Raw genomic sequence first — 16535 nt, forward strand, 5'->3', positions numbered from 1 at the left:
TTATGGCTTTCTGTTTTAGTAAATTGTAAACCTTGTTGGCACAAAACAATATTCCAAGATGTAGCTCTGTGAAACTCCAGAGACCCATATCTTTGTCAGTGATAAATTCAGTACCACAAATGCAACCTGTGAGGTTGGGGACACCCAGCTGCCAGCCCTCTCCATGTAACGTATCCCAACATTTTGAAACCTCTGTGCTTAACAGAACAGAATCACACATTATTAAATATGAGATCAATGCAGCATCTACTCTAAGCCCCTCATTTTCCAGATGAGAAAACTGGGGTTCAGAAAGACAGAGAACTTGACCAAGGGCCCACAGCTTATTGAAAGTGAGAACCCTGGTCAGTGCTCTGTCCAAATAACCCCAGTCCTTACCTCGAATAGGTAGACTTACATTCAGTATGAGCATCTCCAAAGTACCTTGCTTCCCTCATCTCTGAAGCAAATATGTTCACCAAGTGGTATGTCTTGGATCTCTAAGCCCAGGTTACTGATACTGAGGCAAAGGAAAGATAAAGGAAAGAAGTGAAACCAGTTCACTTTGTTCTTGCCCTGGAAGCAGAAGTGTGTGTGTGTGTGTGTGTGTGTGTGTGTGTGTGTGGTAAGAGAAAGTGGGGAAGAGTACTGCGGGAGATTGTTGTTGTTGTTGTTGTTGTTGTTTTTTGTAACAAATACCTAGGGCTTCCCTGGTGGCTCAGTGGTAAAGAATCCATCTGCCAATGAAGGACAGGAGATGAGTGTTGATCCCTGGGGTCAGGAAGATCTTCTGGAAAAGGAAATGGCAACCCACTCCAGTCTTGCCTGGGAAATCCCATGGACAGAGGAGCCTGGCTAGTTAGTCTATGGGGTAGAAAAACAGTAGGATATGACTTAGGGACTAAACAACAGCAAGAAGGAAATAATTGGCAGGGGAGGTGCCCAATTGGTCATGCCCGTCAAACCCCTGCAGCTTCTCCAACCTCTGCTGTCACCAGCAGAACGGAGGACAAGGAGGTCTGATTGGAAATAAATAGTCTGGACTATGTCTGGAAAGAGATAACAAGGATCCAGGAGTTTCCTTCTCTGGCAGTTTAGGATAAAAACCACATTTTGTTATTCTTGCTTCCTGTGAAACAGCCAGGTAAACTTGGAGTGTGAGCAGTCCAGATTTGGGAGTTTGGCTGGGAACAGTGAGGAAGGGAAAGGGAGGCGATTTGAAGGCAGAGCGAGTCCCTAACATTTGTGGGTCTTGCCATTCTGGGACTGAGGCTCTGAGGAAGGGGCTGCCTCGTTCACTCTCTCCCTTTCTGTCTTCCCACTTGCCTTCTTGACATCAGTATTACTTTCCTTAGATCCTTTAGTCTTTAACTAGGAGGGGCTGGTGTCATCTCCAGCTGCCCCTGTGACAGCCCCTCCAGCTCCCTCACCGCCTCTCCCCAGCCCCGAGTCCCTCCCCATCCTCTTTTTTCTTCCACCCCCCACCCCCCAACAATGGTCTCTCCCGATGCTCACTGGTGCGGGGGGGCGGGGGAGGGCGGGGGGAGGGCGGAGGCGGGGCCGGAGCCCGTGGGGGCGCAGGTCTGCATTGCTGCTTCCCTTGGTACCCAGAGCAGACGCCGCTGCCGCCTGCCCCACCGCCGGGACCCCCGCCCTCACCCGGACTCCCTTATCTGGGGGACTCAGCCCAGGTGAGACCCCTCTCTCAGTTTCTCAGCTCCACCCCGCCCCGGGGCAGAAGCATCCTCGCCTTGTCTTGCAGCCATTTTATCCTCCGATGCTTTGCTTGTGGGGAGGGTGACCGTCCCTCATCAGGGGTGACGGGATTGCTGGTGGTTTGAATGGACATTTATGGCGGTTGCTGTGTTGATCAGAGAAGGAAATATATATATTTATACATATATAAATGTGTGGAGGAGGGGTGTTTTTCTCTACCTTAACCAAGCTCTTACTACTCTCCTCAGATGTTAACGGGGGTGGGGGCTTGTAAGGTGGAATACGGTTCCCTCAAACTCCAATTCCCAACTCATCTTGCACCCCCCCTCCACCTCCCCCCCTCGCCGCGCGTGATAGATGACCTTGGCTGGGGCGGGAGAATATATGCTGCCTCAGTCTGTGCACCTGGACTTGGGTTGCGGGTCGGGGGGAGCGGTTGGGTTTGTGGGGTGTGTGTGGGGGGAGGGGGTTGGTGGAGGAAGGGCAGATGAAGGAGGGAAGAAAGGGAATGGTGAACGGAAATGTTGGGTAGATAGAAGTGGTGAACAACCAGGCTTGGGGGTATGATTGGGGGTGGGGCTGGAGGCAGGGGTCGGGGGAAGGGGTGTTGAGTGCTGATGGGCACTAGTCCAGCAGCAGAATCAAGGGTGAGGGGAGGCGCTCGGAGAATGGGTTCAGTCAGTTCTAGGGGCTCCGCTCTTATACCAGAGTAGGGCAGGACAGGGAGGATCGCCGCGGATGCTGGCAGGGGCGGTCTCTATGCCTGCGCTCGTGAAGATCTCCCCTTGCATTCTGGTCCCTGCCTCTCCGAATTCCTCCTTGGACATTCTCAGCTGACACCTTGATCTTTTCCCCATCAGAACTGTGGAGACTCCATCTTCCAGACCGTAGGGTAGTATGTAGGCAGGAGTGGTGCAGCCTTGGCTGTCCTGGGGTTGGGATCGAGGCTCAGTTACCCAGCAGTGGTGGGGAGGGGTGCTCCAGCACCTCTCTCCCCCGCAACCATGAATGTTTTGATAAGTGATTGCTTCTTAACGACCTTGTCACCTGGGCTAGGGTGGGTTGGGAAATCCAGGTGGCTTCCAAAGTCAGGGGCTTTGATGGAGGTGAGGGGTTCTGGACCTTCCCACCCCAGAACCAATCTTGGGCTGACTGAGTTATCCTGAGAGGAAGCCTTTGCTCAGAGTCTCCTGCCTCCCCTCATCCTCTGCAGAAAATCTCTTGGGCATGTTTTCCCATCAGGTGAAGCCAACCGACCTTAAAGAGCCCTGTAACCCTGAATCTTGTCTCCTTTAACCTCTACGTCTCTGAGTCTGTCTCCCTCCCACAAGCTTAGCCACCCTGTGCTGCTTTGGGGGCTAAAAATAGCACCACTTTCTCACCAGCTTGAAGAATTTGTCTTCTTTCTCTCCCTCCTGAGCTCCTGGGCTTGTTGGCCCTGGGGGAGCTGGCCGCTGAGCCATCACGTCCTGCTGTGGCTCCGGGGCCCTCTGTGCCCTTCCGGTTCCTCTCAGGGGTGGAGAGTGTAAACAAACACCGAGAGTGGCTCCTGCTGGGCCCATCTGCCTGTGCCAGGGTTTGGGGGGAGAGCCTAACTGGGAAGGAAAGGTGAGGCAAGCAAATTGCATGCGAAAAGGGGATTCCACTGTTCCCTCTCTCCAATGGGGGATGGTTTGGGCCTTGAACCACAAGGAAAGAAGGTGACATAGGGGTCACTGGTTCTGGTCATCGTGGTCCACTGCTCACATCTGACCTGAGGGGGTAGGGCTCTGCTTTGCTAGTGCTTCTTTCTAAACTACATAGCATTACTTACCCCTTCTGCCTGGGCCAGTGTGTGTGTGTGTGTGTGTGTGTGTGTGTGTGTGTGTAAGTGTATGTGTGACATTTAATGAAGGCCCTGGATGGGTTGGAACAGAATGAAGCAGGATATTTTTAGGGGAATGATCTCTGATCAGAATCTAGTCCTGGTTCCTCTGCTTCTATGAAGGAAGAGGGGCTTCTCCCATGCTTGCCTCTGGAGGATGTCTTTTGTGGGGGAGGGGAGGTCCAAGCCCCCTTCATTCTATATGAGCTCCTACGCAATGCGGTATTTATGGACTCCCTTTTCCTTGACTCTTGGAGGAGGAGCAGAAAGGATTAAGGGGGATTAGAAAGGGAGGCCATGGAGGAAGGAGGTACAACCATAGACCTTAGATGCCCATGTTGGAAATGTATGTGTTTGATTTTCCACCCCTACCCCCACCGGTGAAAGGGGGCCCATTTATGACATCCTGAAGGAAGGTGGCAAGCCAGTCGTCACCTCTTTTTTAGATTTTGGTCTGCCCCTTTTTCCCCATGACCTCAGATTCCAGGTCTCCCTTTTTGTGAGTCTTCCATTGTTTGTATGGAGCAGACAATATGGGTCCAGCTGCTGGCATTTGTTTGAACACAGAGGGGTTTTGGGATTCTGTATTGGGAGGTTACAACAGCATCCAAATATGACCCACCCCCCCCCCCCCCCCCGGTTTGCCCTTGCTGCTTCTTTCACAGTTTTCAATCTAGTAGGAAGGAAAGAAACTAATAGAAGGTCTGCTGTGAGATTAAATTATCACATCCACTTGGAGAAATAGAGATTATTATCCCCAGTTTAAATATAAGGACTCTGAGGTTTAGAGATGTTCAGGAACCTGCTCAAGATCAGTTAGTAAATGGCAGAGCTGGAATTTCAACTTATGTCATCTGATTGTCATGCGCTGTGCACTGAACCAGCTCTCTCCTTGCCAGTATCCCTTTCTGCCATTCACCCTAAAGAGCATCCACAGGTGGCTTTCGTTCTAACGTCTTGTGAGGGAGTGGAGGTCATCTTACCACATTACTATCACCACAAAGAGTAATAACTAATATTTATTCATCAGTTGTTATGTGCCAGGCACTATGGTAAAGAGCTTATACTCATTATGTCATTTAATCCTTACTTCCCCCTCTTTAATGAGAGGGAACTAAGGCTTTGAGGATCAGAGACATGCTCATGCTCACTTACTAAGCTGTTGAAGCAGGAAGTCAAATCTAAGTCTGTCTGATTCTGGAAGCTGAGCTTTCACCCACTGAGCTATGTTGGGAGAAGACTCTTGTGAAGCCTACAAACATGGAACCTGAGGAAGGACCGTAAAGCCCCATCTTCAGATGCCATCAGTGGTCTGAAGGCAACAAGTTGAAGGATTCAGTTGTCCTTCTATACGTTCCCCCCAAGCTCTGCTCCCAGTAAGAAACCCAGACCAGACTAGAGAAGGGAGTTTTGGTTTCTCTGTTTCCTGTTTTATCCTTGGCAGGTGGGTGGTAAAGCAAAGGGTCTGTTCTTGAAGTGGGGCCAGGGACAGGAGATGGGCTCTGGGTAGGTGATCGTGACTTTGGAGCAAATCCCATGGGTCTAGTCTCCAGGGTCAAAGTAAGGGACGTATACTGAATGGCCCATAGCAGGCCCAGAAAGTCATCCTTTTTTCCTGAGTCGGGTTTGAGGCCAGCAGGCCATCTCTGTAACACAAGGCCCAGGTGGGGCTCTGGGTCGGCAGGAGCGCTTTATTGGCCTTCTTCAGTGTCTTAGGCCTCACAACCTCCTTTTTTCTCCCTCTTATCTTTTTCTAGATCTCCAGAGGCTCCTGGAAGAGAAGTAGCAGCCTTTTCTGAGTTATCCTGGCTCCCCAGCTTAGCCTCCCCAACCTGGCTCCCCCTCCCCTTCCGGTCCCCCCTCTCCCCTTCTTCCTTCCCAATGCACCCAACTGAACTGGGTGTGGGCCAAAGTTCTTCCCTCCCTTCCCCTCCTAGACACTCACTGGCCAGATCCTATATTCTATTCTGTGCCCAGAATTACTCAAACACACTTCATCTAATTAACTCCAGGAAGCGGTCTTTCTGACTCCAAGAGCCCTTGTGCAAAATCAGAATAAGGAAGGGGGGAAGATTCGGTGAAGTAGTCCCCAAGCCCCATCATGGAAGAGGGCTTCAGAGACCGGGCAGCTTTCATCCGTGGGGCCAAAGACATTGCCAAGGAAGTCAAGAAGCATGCAGCCAAGAAGGTGGTGAAGGGCCTGGACAGAGTCCAGGACGAATATTCCCGGAGATCCTACTCCCGCTTTGAGGAGGAGGACGATGATGACGACTTCCCCGCCCCTGCTGATGGCTATTACCGCGGGGAAGGGGCCCAGGATGAGGAGGAAGGCGGCGCATCTAGCGATGCTACCGAGGGCCACGACGAGGATGATGAGATCTACGAGGGGGAATATCAGGGCATCCCCCGGGCAGAGTCTGGGGGCAAAGGCGAGCGGATGGCAGATGGGGCGCCCCTGGCTGGAGTGAGGGGGGGCTTGGGTGATGGGGAGGGTCCCCCGGGGGTGCGGGGAGAAGCACAGCGGCGGAAAGAACGGGAAGAACTAGCCCAGCAGTATGAAGCCATCCTACGGGAGTGCGGCCACGGCCGCTTCCAGTGGACACTCTATTTCGTACTTGGTCTGGCACTGATGGCCGATGGCGTTGAGGTCTTCGTGGTGGGCTTCGTGCTGCCCAGTGCTGAGAAAGACATGTGCCTGTCTGACTCCAACAAAGGCATGCTGGGTAAGATATGTTTCGCTCCAGCCCCATCCCGCCCCAAATTCTGGAAAACAGTTCTCTGTGCCTGAGAACTGCTCCTGACCTTACCACTGCATTCCTGAGGATCCTGGTCCCAAGATATCCCCAGGAGAGCTCAGAGCTCCTCTGTCATGCTCTCCACCTCCATTCCCCCAGCCCTGACACCCTCCTCTAGAGGCTGGGTCAGGGTGAGAGGTTGCCTGTGCAAGAGAAAAGGCACATGGGCTGGGGCTTGGGCTTGTAGTTGTGGGGTGGTCTGCTTAGTTCTGTAGGAGACTGCTGTGGTGGGATGGACCCCCCATTTAATGTTTCTTCAAAGCCTTTCCTCTTGTTACCCTGATTATTTCCCCTTTTGGGGGGAACAAGAAGGCAGTATCCAAACTCCTTGATTTAAATGCGGAGAGTCAGTTTGGGGTGGTGAGGGGCTGGGAAGAATCCAGCCAGAGAAGCTGGTCACACTTGCTCTCAGTTAGCATTGGGAATGTTCAGGGGCCAGCGAGTGGTCTTTAATGGCCCTTCCTGATGGAGATCCCAAGGGAGGAAATCCCCTAGAAGGGGATCCCTCAGAAGGGATCAGGTCTTGCTCTGTCACCAAGTTGCCACGAGATCCTGGGCAGTTTCCTTCTCCCTTGGGCTGGACTTGGGCCTGGGTAAAATGCAGAGTTTGGAGTAGATAACTTTAAAGACCAATTCCAACTCTGATTTTATGAAGGAAGAAGGGAACAGGGGAGTTTTGGGACCAAAACTGGGGAAGTATTGGAACTGGAAGGAATAAAAAATGGATTTATATGTGGGCTTCCATGGTGGCTCTAAAGAATCTGCCTGTAATGCAGGAAACGGGTTTGATCCCTGGGTTGGGAAGTTACCCTGGAGAAGGAAATGGCAACCCACTCTGGTATTCTTTCCTGGAAAATTCCAGGGACAGAAGAGCCTGTGGGCTACAGTCCATGGGGTCACAAAGAGTTGGACACAACTGAGCGATTTTCACTTTCACTTTTGTGTGTGTGTGATTTCCTGGGAGGATTGAAGGAATGGAGCCTCTTTCCCAGGGAACATGAGAGACACCTCCTGCCGCTTGGAGGGCATCAAGTTAGAGAGGCTAGAGGGGATCCTGGGAAGGTCTGGGAATGTAGGCAGATCCATTTCTCATTCCAGGCAAGCTAGAGATGGGGGTATTGTGTATGTGTGTGTGTGTGTGTGTGTGTGTGTGTGAGAGACAGCAAGAGAGTGAGAGCGAGCAGGAAGGAATGAGAGGGAAAGAAAGGAGAAGTCTAGGGCTGGCTCATGTCTCCATCTCTGCCTTTGACCCTCCATCTTGGCTCATGTAATGCATCCTCTCTCACTTGATCTCATCTCTGGGTAGACTTAGCTCCTACAAGTCCTTCAGATCTTCTGTCCATGCTGCTGCAGTTTCAGCTCATTTAAATGTCTGGCGAGTGGGAGAACCTTAGTGTGTCTGCTCATACCCCCTCTGCCTCTGTTCTCCTCCTTCAGGCCTCATTGTCTACCTGGGCATGATGGTGGGAGCCTTCCTCTGGGGAGGGCTGGCTGATCGGCTGGGTCGAAGACAGTGTCTGCTCATCTCACTCTCAGTCAACAGTGTCTTCGCCTTTTTCTCATCTTTCGTCCAGGGTTATGGCACTTTCCTTTTCTGCCGTCTCCTTTCTGGGGTCGGGTGAGTGTTTCCCTTGTGAGCCCCTGGGAGGCAGGGCTGCACCTTGGTTGCTGTTATACTTCTAGGGCCCTGCATAGTGCCAGGCACACCAGCTATACCTCAAATATGTGTGAGCTGAATGAATGAAATCCTCTCCCTTCAGGCCAGTTTCTCCCTGTCCAGGACCTGTCTACTGTCTGTCCAGACTGCCATTCCATATCTGGTTCACTCCCGAGTCCTCCACCCTACCTTTTAGTCCCATTCTGAGCCTGGTTCCCTCAAGAGACCCAGTGGGGCTCAACTTCACTCCTGGTTGGTTATCTGTGGTTATCCCTTTCTCAGAGCATAAATATTTCCTGCATTCAACAACAAACCTTGTTCATACCCACACCTGCCAGAACTCTGCAGCCCTGAGCCACCCAACTACTACACTTCCTCTGCCACCTGCATGTCCCCTCCGCATTGCCTGCCAGCTCTCTTCTGGCCTGCTTCCTCAGATTCCTCTTGCTCTTCTCCCTTTGGGGATTTCTCCTCTTTTCTGTGAGTATCGGCTCTCCCTTCCAACTCTGTAGTCATCTTCAAGATTCAACGTTTGTTCCTTCCCATCCCCTGAGACCTGCCTGCCTGTCTCCTAGGGTCCCAAGGATGGGTGCCTGATGGCTGGTGGTGAGGGAGCTTATAGGGCATGGTGATGAGAAGAAGTTTCTCTTTAAAAGGTTCAGAAGATGAAAGGGACTTGGGAATCCAGAGCGCTAGGGTATGGGATCAGGAATATAGCCATTTTCCAACGCTGAATTCTTGCACTGCCCCCCAGGATCGGAGGGTCCATCCCCATCGTCTTCTCCTATTTCTCGGAGTTTCTGGCACAGGAGAAACGTGGGGAGCATCTGAGCTGGCTCTGCATGTTTTGGATGATCGGTGGAGTGTACGCAGCTGCTATGGCCTGGGCCATCATCCCTCACTACGGTGAGCAGCCCCCAGAACACGTACCCGAGACTCTCTCCTCTCCTGTGCTCCCTATGGTAGGACCCTACAGTCTCTGGCCTCTCTGCTGACGCTGTGACTCTGTCCTTGCCAGGGTGGAGCTTTCAGATGGGGTCTGCTTACCAGTTCCACAGCTGGAGGGTCTTTGTCCTCGTCTGCGCTTTCCCTTCTGTGTTTGCCATTGGGGCTCTGACCACACAGCCTGAAAGCCCCCGTTTCTTCCTGGAGGTGAATGGGGCTGGGGCTGGGCTCGGGGGAGGGCAGCAGGGGCTCCTGCAGTCCAACCCCCACCATGGGCTGGGTCTGGGCCACGTGGCAGCCTTCCTTTCCCAGGGTCCAAGGTCTGGGGGGCCTTGATCTTACTTCCTTTGTCTTAGAATGTATTTCCAGAGGAGTTCCGTGGGTGTTAAAACCAGAGGACCTGCTTCACCATGGGTGGCTTAGGGTTTTGCAGACAGGGGTCCTGACCCTGGCCCTCCTACAGCCCACCCTCCCCCTACTTTATCCTGACCCAGCAGGGTGAGGATGCTCCTGCTCTGACTACATACTCGCCCATCACCTTCATTTCCCTCCTTTTCAGTTTCTCTCTCCATTGTGCCGAGGGATCCTGACTCTTGCCCAAGCCTGGTTACCTCTTTCTGTGCTCCCCCTTGGGCTCTTTGGGAGTGGTTGGTGGTTGTGCCTCTAGGTCAGGTTGAGAGAGGGGGGATCTGTAGCCCCGGGTCAGGGAGGGGCTGACCCAGATGTGGGGATTGTTTCCGTGGCTCTAGAATGGGAAGCATGATGAGGCCTGGATGGTACTGAAGCAGGTCCATGACACCAACATGCGAGCCAAGGGGCATCCTGAGCGAGTCTTCTCGGTAAGCCACAGTCCTCCCCTCAGTCCTCCGAGTGCCCACACCTGGCCCCTCCCTGGACTTCTCACCCCCACCTTCCTAGGCCGCACTGAGATCTCAGTGGGATCTCTCAGGGTATCACGTCTCCCTCCCATTTCCCACTCTGCTACCACAGGAGAAACTGGGGTACTTGGAAGGGCTGGAAAGTACAGACTAAGTGACTGCTCACTCCTTATTTTGACCCCAGGTAACCCACATTAAGACAATTCATCAGGAGGATGAGTTGATTGAGATCCAGTCCGACACGGGGGCTTGGTACCAGCGCTGGGGGGTCCGGGCCTTGAGCCTGGGAGGGCAGGTAATGGGGGCGGGGATGGTGGAGAGGTGGAGAGGAGGGCAGGGCTGGAGCTTGGGCGTGGGGGTGATTGTGAACTGGAGGGAGCTGGTAGGGCAGAAAACCTGGGATCTGGAGGTGCTAGAACTATTGGCTGGCAGCCGCTGTATGACTGTCCTATTCTGCCTAGGTCTGGGGGAATTTCCTCTCTTGTTTTGGTCCAGAATACCGCCGCATCACTCTGATGATGATGGGTGTGTGGTTCACCATGTCATTCAGGTGAGGAGCTGGGTGGGCTTGGTCGGAAGTGCTGGATGTGATGGTCTGTGGGTTGGGAGAGAGGTGGAGAAAATGGAAATGAAGGGGATGAATAATGAGGGAAGGTGCTGTTTGGATCCCCTCTGATAGTCCACCCGGCTCCTCTACCTCATTCCTTAATCCAACAAACTTATATTATAGGCAGAACAGTATTAAGCTTCTATTCTGTGCCAGGTACTCTGCTGGGATGGAATGGATGTGGTCTCAGTCCTCATGGAGTTTACATCTTGGTCTAGGAGCTAGACAAACTAGCTGTAATGAGGAGTGCCATGGTGGGGGATGTGCACTGGGAACAGGCTTCCCAGCCCAGATTGCTGGTAGGCTGGAGAGGGGATGTAAGTCCTAAAGGATGAATAGGAGTTAGGCTGAGGGTGGGATGGGGAGACTGTTTTAAATAGGAGGTAGAGCAAATGCCTGGGAGGTAAGAAGTAATAGGCAGGAGGGTTAGAAGAACCTGAAGTCCCTCAGAACCACAGCAGTTGGTGAAAGATGAGATGAGATGAGGCTGGGGAGGTGAGCACGGTCCTAACATGGGCTGACTCCTCTGTTTCTTTCTCCTTCTGGACTGTGTGGTTCTAATCCATGAGCCCTGATTCCATTGCCCTTGACGCTTCAGCTACTATGGCCTGACTGTCTGGTTTCCCGACATGATCCGCCATCTCCAAGCGGTGGACTATGCAGCCCGCACCAAAGTGTTTCCTGGGGAACGTGTGGAGCATGTAACTTTTAACTTCACCTTGGAGAATCAGATCCACCGAGGGGGACAGTACTTCAATGACAAGTATGTGGGGATCTTTGAGCTTCACCCCTTCCATCCCTCCTACCCTTTGCCTTTTTTGTGAGTCTGGGGGTTCAGAGACTAGGTGTTTGGGGGCAAAGACCCGTGGTTCTTCTCAATCCTGCAGCTTCCTGTCTTACTTCACTGTTACTTCATGAGTGTTGGAGGAGGGTATAAGAATGAGGGGAAGGTGGCTTTCATCATCCTGGCTTTACAGGTTCATTGGGCTACGTCTGAAGTCAGTGTCCTTTGAGGACTCCCTGTTTGAGGAGTGTTATTTTGAGGATGTCACATCCAGCAACACATTTTTCCGCAACTGCACGTTCATCAACACCGTGTTCTATAACACTGGTAAGGTGGGATGGCTAGAGGCTGACAGACCAAAGGATTGGGTGGACCCTGAGCTGGAGAATGGGAACCTTCTTCATTCTCTAACTCAGGGTTCTCAAGCTGAGCTCTTCAGAGCCTTGGAGGTGATAGGGGGGTCTGTTAGTTACTACCAGCAATTACAACAATCTAATGGTAATTGATCATTTTTCTGTAGTTAAGTAGAACGTCTGACAAAAATATCGTTTGTTTGCTTTTGGCTAGAATTGAAGCAACTCAATATTGTGATATTAATGCACTTTTGAAGAGGGCAAAATCATTCAAAAGAGCAGCCTTGGGGAAAAAAACAATAAAAGGGATATTTGGTGGAGAAAAGGGAGTCAGGGCCTTAATCCTTTTCTTTAACAGGGATTCTCAAACTAAATGCACATGAAATGCTGGTTTTGTGAGCTAGACTGAGGTTTCCCACCTCTGAATGGAGTGCTGAGTTTTCCTATCTTGCAGGGAAAAAAAAAATGGATAGGATACTTTTTAATATTTGCTCAGTAATTTGTCCTAAACTTCTGGCTCTGCTACTGCTTATAGTTAGCTAGAGCAGACAAAAAGAATGAATAAGAAAGTAGTAGACATCATTAGGAGAAAACATAGAAACAGCCAAGTGCATTGTTTCATTTGGTAAACTATGGTCACTTTATGACATAAAAGGATCCTAGCTCCTACCGTGATGTTATCTGATGTTTTACCATAGTGTCCTGACTGATTCTGAGAGCCCCGCCTGCTAAACCCCTCAAAGGCAGAGCCCTGAGCATAAGCAATAGCAGCCTCCCTCTCACATGTGCCATGATTGTCTGCCTGTCTTGGCCTTCGCCCCCAGACCTGTTTGAGTACAAGTTTGTGAACAGCCGTCTGGTGAATAGCACATTCCTGCACAACAAGGAGGGCTGCCCCCTGGACGTGACGGGGACGGGTGAAGGCGCCTACATGGTGTATTTTGTCAGCTTCTTGGGGACACTGGCTGTTCTTCCTGGGAACATTGTGTCTGCTCTGCTCATGGACAAGATTGGCAGGCTCCGAATGCTTGGTAAGAGGGAGAGGCTGGGTGGTGGTGTGTCAGAACTGACTAGGAGGCCGGGGGGAGGGCATGGCCGTCACTGGGCTTCTAACCTTAGTCTGTGGAAAGCTTAGCCAGAGAAGGGTCTGTCTCTTATGTCTTCTGGTTGGAGGGAGTGGGGGGAGGTGGGGGCTGCATGACCAGGTGGGGTCTGGTGAGGAAGCTCCTCTGGGGATAGGAGGTGGGCAGAATAGCAAGTCTAGGATATAGGCTTTGGGGTCATGGGTTTTGAATCTCAGCTCCACTGCCTTCTTAGGTAAGTTACTCACCTCTGTGAAGCCAGCTGTCTCATCTGCAACATGGCAGTGATGACAGTACCTCTTAGGAGGCTGACTTATTAGCAATGTGTGTAAACCATCCAACTGTCTGGTGCATAGCTTGCACCAAGGAATGGTTGGTACTGATACTGTTAATAAAAAGACTATGTAAGTGAGGTTGGAGATGAGGGAGAAGACTTCCTTTTGGGTACCCTGGCAAAGAAAGTGTCTCATCCTGGTAGAAGGGACAGAGTGGGCTGTGGGTGGCTTTCATCATGGCCACGCTCACACTGCTTTCTTCCTCCCTGGCTCCAGCTGGCTCCAGCGTGATGTCCTGTGTCTCCTGCTTCTTCCTGTCTTTTGGGAACAGTGAGTCTGCCATGATCGCTCTGCTCTGCCTTTTTGGGGGGGTCAGCATCGCATCCTGGAACGCGCTGGACGTGCTGACTGTTGAACTCTACCCCTCGGACAAGAGGTAACAGGCGTGTGGTAGGGGCAGGGCAGCAGGTTTAGGGCTCAGAGGGCAGGACAGAAATGGGGTGAAGAAGGGGGCTGATGGGGAAAGGCATCTTCAGGGGTAAAAGGGTACATATTCCCCTTGAGTTTCTCTTCTAAAAGCTGGTAGCATTTTTTTTTTAAGCTAGTAGCTTTTATATTCACTCCTTGAAGTCTTAACTATTAACCTAATTTTTTGGTGTCCCTTCCCCCTTGCCGCCCAATTTATCTGTATTCCCTGGTGTGCACCCCTCCTCTCTAACTGCTCCATTCTTTCTCTCCCTCTTGGACACTGCCGGCCCTCTCCACCTGCCCCTCTTCCCCCACAAATCCTCCCATGACCCTTCCTTTGTCTCCCTCTCCGGCCCCTCCATCCTGTTTGCTGCGCTGGGGGACTCCTGAACAGGACCACAGCCTTCGGCTTCCTGAATGCCCTGTGTAAGCTGGCAGCTGTGCTGGGGATCAGCATCTTCACGTCATTTGTGGGAATCACCAAGGCTGCCCCCATCCTCTTTGCCTCTGCTGCCCTTGCCCTCGGGAGTTCTCTGGCCCTGAAGCTGCCCGAGACTCGGGGGCAGGTGCTGCAGTGAGGGAATCTCTGGGGCTTTGCGGGTGGCAGGCACACTGTGAGACCAACAATTTCCTCTTCCCGTTCCCTGCCCTGCTATCCTGGCTGCCAGAGCCCTCGTTCCCCGCCTCCTGTTTAGTGTCTTAGCCATGTATGCGTGAGTGTGTGTGTGTATGTATGTGTGTGCATGTGTGAGACCCCGTGGGCAGGGACTACAGGGAAGGCTCCTCCATCCCAGATTTGGGGTGCAGCTCTATTTCCCACCTCCTACCACCCCTGACTTTGCACAAGAGAAGGCTTGGCCCCACCCTTCTCCCCCAGTGTTAGTGAGAGGCCCTTGCTCTTCCCAGCTCCTGGGGCTTTAGAACAGGCTTCCTGCCTTCCCCCTTATTCCCTCTGCCTGGGCTCTGGCAAAACCACAAGCAGGTGGTTATGCCAAGGGCTAGGGCTTGATGTAGACCATGGACCAAAAGAACTTAGAGTTGGAAGGGCCTAGAGTGCCCTCTCATGCCTCTTGTTGGATGCTGGGGAAGTAGCAATAAACCTCAGCCCCCTGGCCTCCAGTTCCCCCTCAATTTGGGCTACAAGAAGCCTGAATTTTTTGAAATTAGCTTTCTGATTCTTATTTATTTATATATTAAGTTCTGAGGCAGCTCAGCAGGACTGTGTATGTGTGAATGCTTGTGTACACTTATGTATGTGTGTGTGTGTATGCTATGGGGTGGGGGTGTCATTATACTGTCCTAAAATACAAGCCAAGGGTAATTTCAGTGGACACACACACAAGTACCTGACCCCCACAGTACCTCCCCTAATCTTGTTTCTGAGCCTGGCCTGGGTGGCAGGAGCCTCGGCAGGCTGGGAGAAGAGTCTCACAGTCTAGGGACAGCCAAGGGCACCTGACAAGGTTCATCTCCTCCCCGTCTCTCAAGAAGCACAGGCCTCCTCTGGAGTGAGAGGCTCTCCCCACTACACAGCACAGATAGGAAGAGCACAGCTGCCCTCCCACCTTGACTGTCCCCACAGGCAGAGCAGCAGGGGAGGGGAAGAAACCAGTATGTGGTCAAACCAGCAGATCCAAAGCACAAGGCGCTGGGGCGGGGCAGGCACCGGCCTTTCCCAGCAACTCCTGCAAAGTGGGAAGAGTTTCAGCAGTAAGCCAGGGACCCCCTAATGCAGGGACCAGAAGCCTCAGTTTCCCCATCTCACCCTCTCCACAGGATAGCCCATGTAGGTTAAGCTGCCCCTGCCCCCCGCCCCCGCCCCATGTGGTTGCTTTCTTGGGTGCCCCCGTCCTCCACCCCCAACACTGTAGCTGTGATGTGTTGTAGTTTTTAGCTGTTTGTAAATGTTAAAAAGTTAAAAGGAAAAAGTGAAAACAAAAAAAGAAAATCCAAATTCAGCCTCCTCCTGCTGCGTCTGGTGCCCCTACCCTATGGTCACTCCCATTTTGTAAAAGTGAACCAGGTGGTGACTGTTTAACTCTCTGATGTCTGTGCTCAAAGAACTGCCTTCTCCAGTGCCCAGTGTATGAGTGTGCGCCCTCTCTCTTCACCCTTCACTTGCTGGACGCAGCCCTCTCCCCTGCACCTCCCTGGAGGGACCCATCCATCTCCCCTTACTCTCCTGGGGAACCCTAAATCCAACTCTGTTGATGTAAAAAAATTAAATGAAAAATACTGATGAAAAATAAAAAGGAAACAAATCCTTAAAACCTAAAATGGCTATGTCTGCTTCTTCGCCTCTACCTACATCCAACTTTGTTCTGCCTCCTGAGGCAGAAGATGGTGAGCTGGAAAAACAACTCCTTTCTCCAAACTGAAGGCCAGAGTGACATGATGCATTTACTTCCTGAGTTGGCCTCTATGCTGACCTTCCCACTTTTATAGATAGAGGGCCCTCATAGTCTCCTAGTTTTGAAAACTTGGGGTAATGTCCTACAACTTAATAGCAAAAAATGGGCTAAAGACTTGAGTAGCCATTTTTCCAAACACATAAGATGACCAATAGGTACTGTTCAGTCGTGTCTGATTTCTTTGCAACCCCGCGCAGTGCAGCATGCCAGGCGTCCTTCATTATCGCCCAGTTTGCTCAAACTCATGTCCATTGAGTTGATGCCATCCAACCCTCTCATTCTCTGTTGCCCTCTTCTCCTGCCCTCCATCTTTCCCAGCAACAGGGTCTTTTCCAGTGAGTCAGCTTTTCACATCAGGTGGCCAGTAATATATATGTATATAAAAAATGCTCAATGTCACTAATCATCAGGGAAGTGCAATCAAAACCTTAATGAAATACCACCTCATACCTGTCAGGATAGATATTTTATATATATATATATAATATATATATTTTATAAATATATAAAAAATATATAAAATATATAGTGAGTTAAGTTGCTCAGTTGTGTCTGACTCTTTGCGACCACATGGACTGTAGCCTACCAGGCTTCTCCGTCCATGGAATTTTCCAGGCAAAAGTACTGGAGTGGGTTGCCACTTCCTTCTCCAGGGGATCTTCCCGACCCAGGGATCAAACCCAGGTCTCCGGGATTGCAGGCAGATGCTTTACCCTCTGAG

General features: G+C 51.5%; 1 protein-coding gene across 1 annotated transcript; it reads left to right on the forward strand.

Moving 5' to 3' along the window:
* Positions 1-5660: 5660 nt before the first annotated feature.
* SV2A (synaptic vesicle glycoprotein 2A) lies at positions 5661-13981 on the forward strand. Its single transcript, XM_052637356.1, has 12 exons — positions 5661-6282; positions 7792-7972; positions 8766-8917; positions 9030-9163; positions 9706-9795; positions 10019-10129; positions 10296-10384; positions 11040-11204; positions 11419-11552; positions 12403-12609; positions 13212-13371; positions 13798-13981. The coding sequence occupies exons 1-12, from the start codon at positions 5661-5663 to the stop codon at positions 13979-13981; spliced, it is 2229 nt and encodes a 742-aa protein (XP_052493316.1).
* The last annotated feature ends 2554 nt before the right edge of the window (positions 13982-16535 follow it).

This window comes from Budorcas taxicolor, chromosome 3 (assembly GCF_023091745.1).
Source record: "Budorcas taxicolor isolate Tak-1 chromosome 3, Takin1.1, whole genome shotgun sequence".
Classification (NCBI taxonomy): Eukaryota; Metazoa; Chordata; class Mammalia; order Artiodactyla; family Bovidae; genus Budorcas; species Budorcas taxicolor.

What these genes read in the sequence shown, in the direction of transcription:
- SV2A (XM_052637356.1), top strand. Translation starts at nt 5,661, where the DNA reads ATGGAAGAGGGCTTCAGAGACCGGGCAGCTTTCATCCGTGGGGCCAAA. An exon ending in CTCCAACAAAGGCATGCTGG is followed by an intron (nt 6,283 to 7,791) that starts GTAAGATATGTT and finishes CTCCTCCTTCAG; the next exon opens with GCCTCATTGTCTACCTGGGC. An exon ending in GGCCATCATCCCTCACTACG is followed by an intron (nt 8,918 to 9,029) that starts GTGAGCAGCCCC and finishes TGTCCTTGCCAG; the next exon opens with GGTGGAGCTTTCAGATGGGG.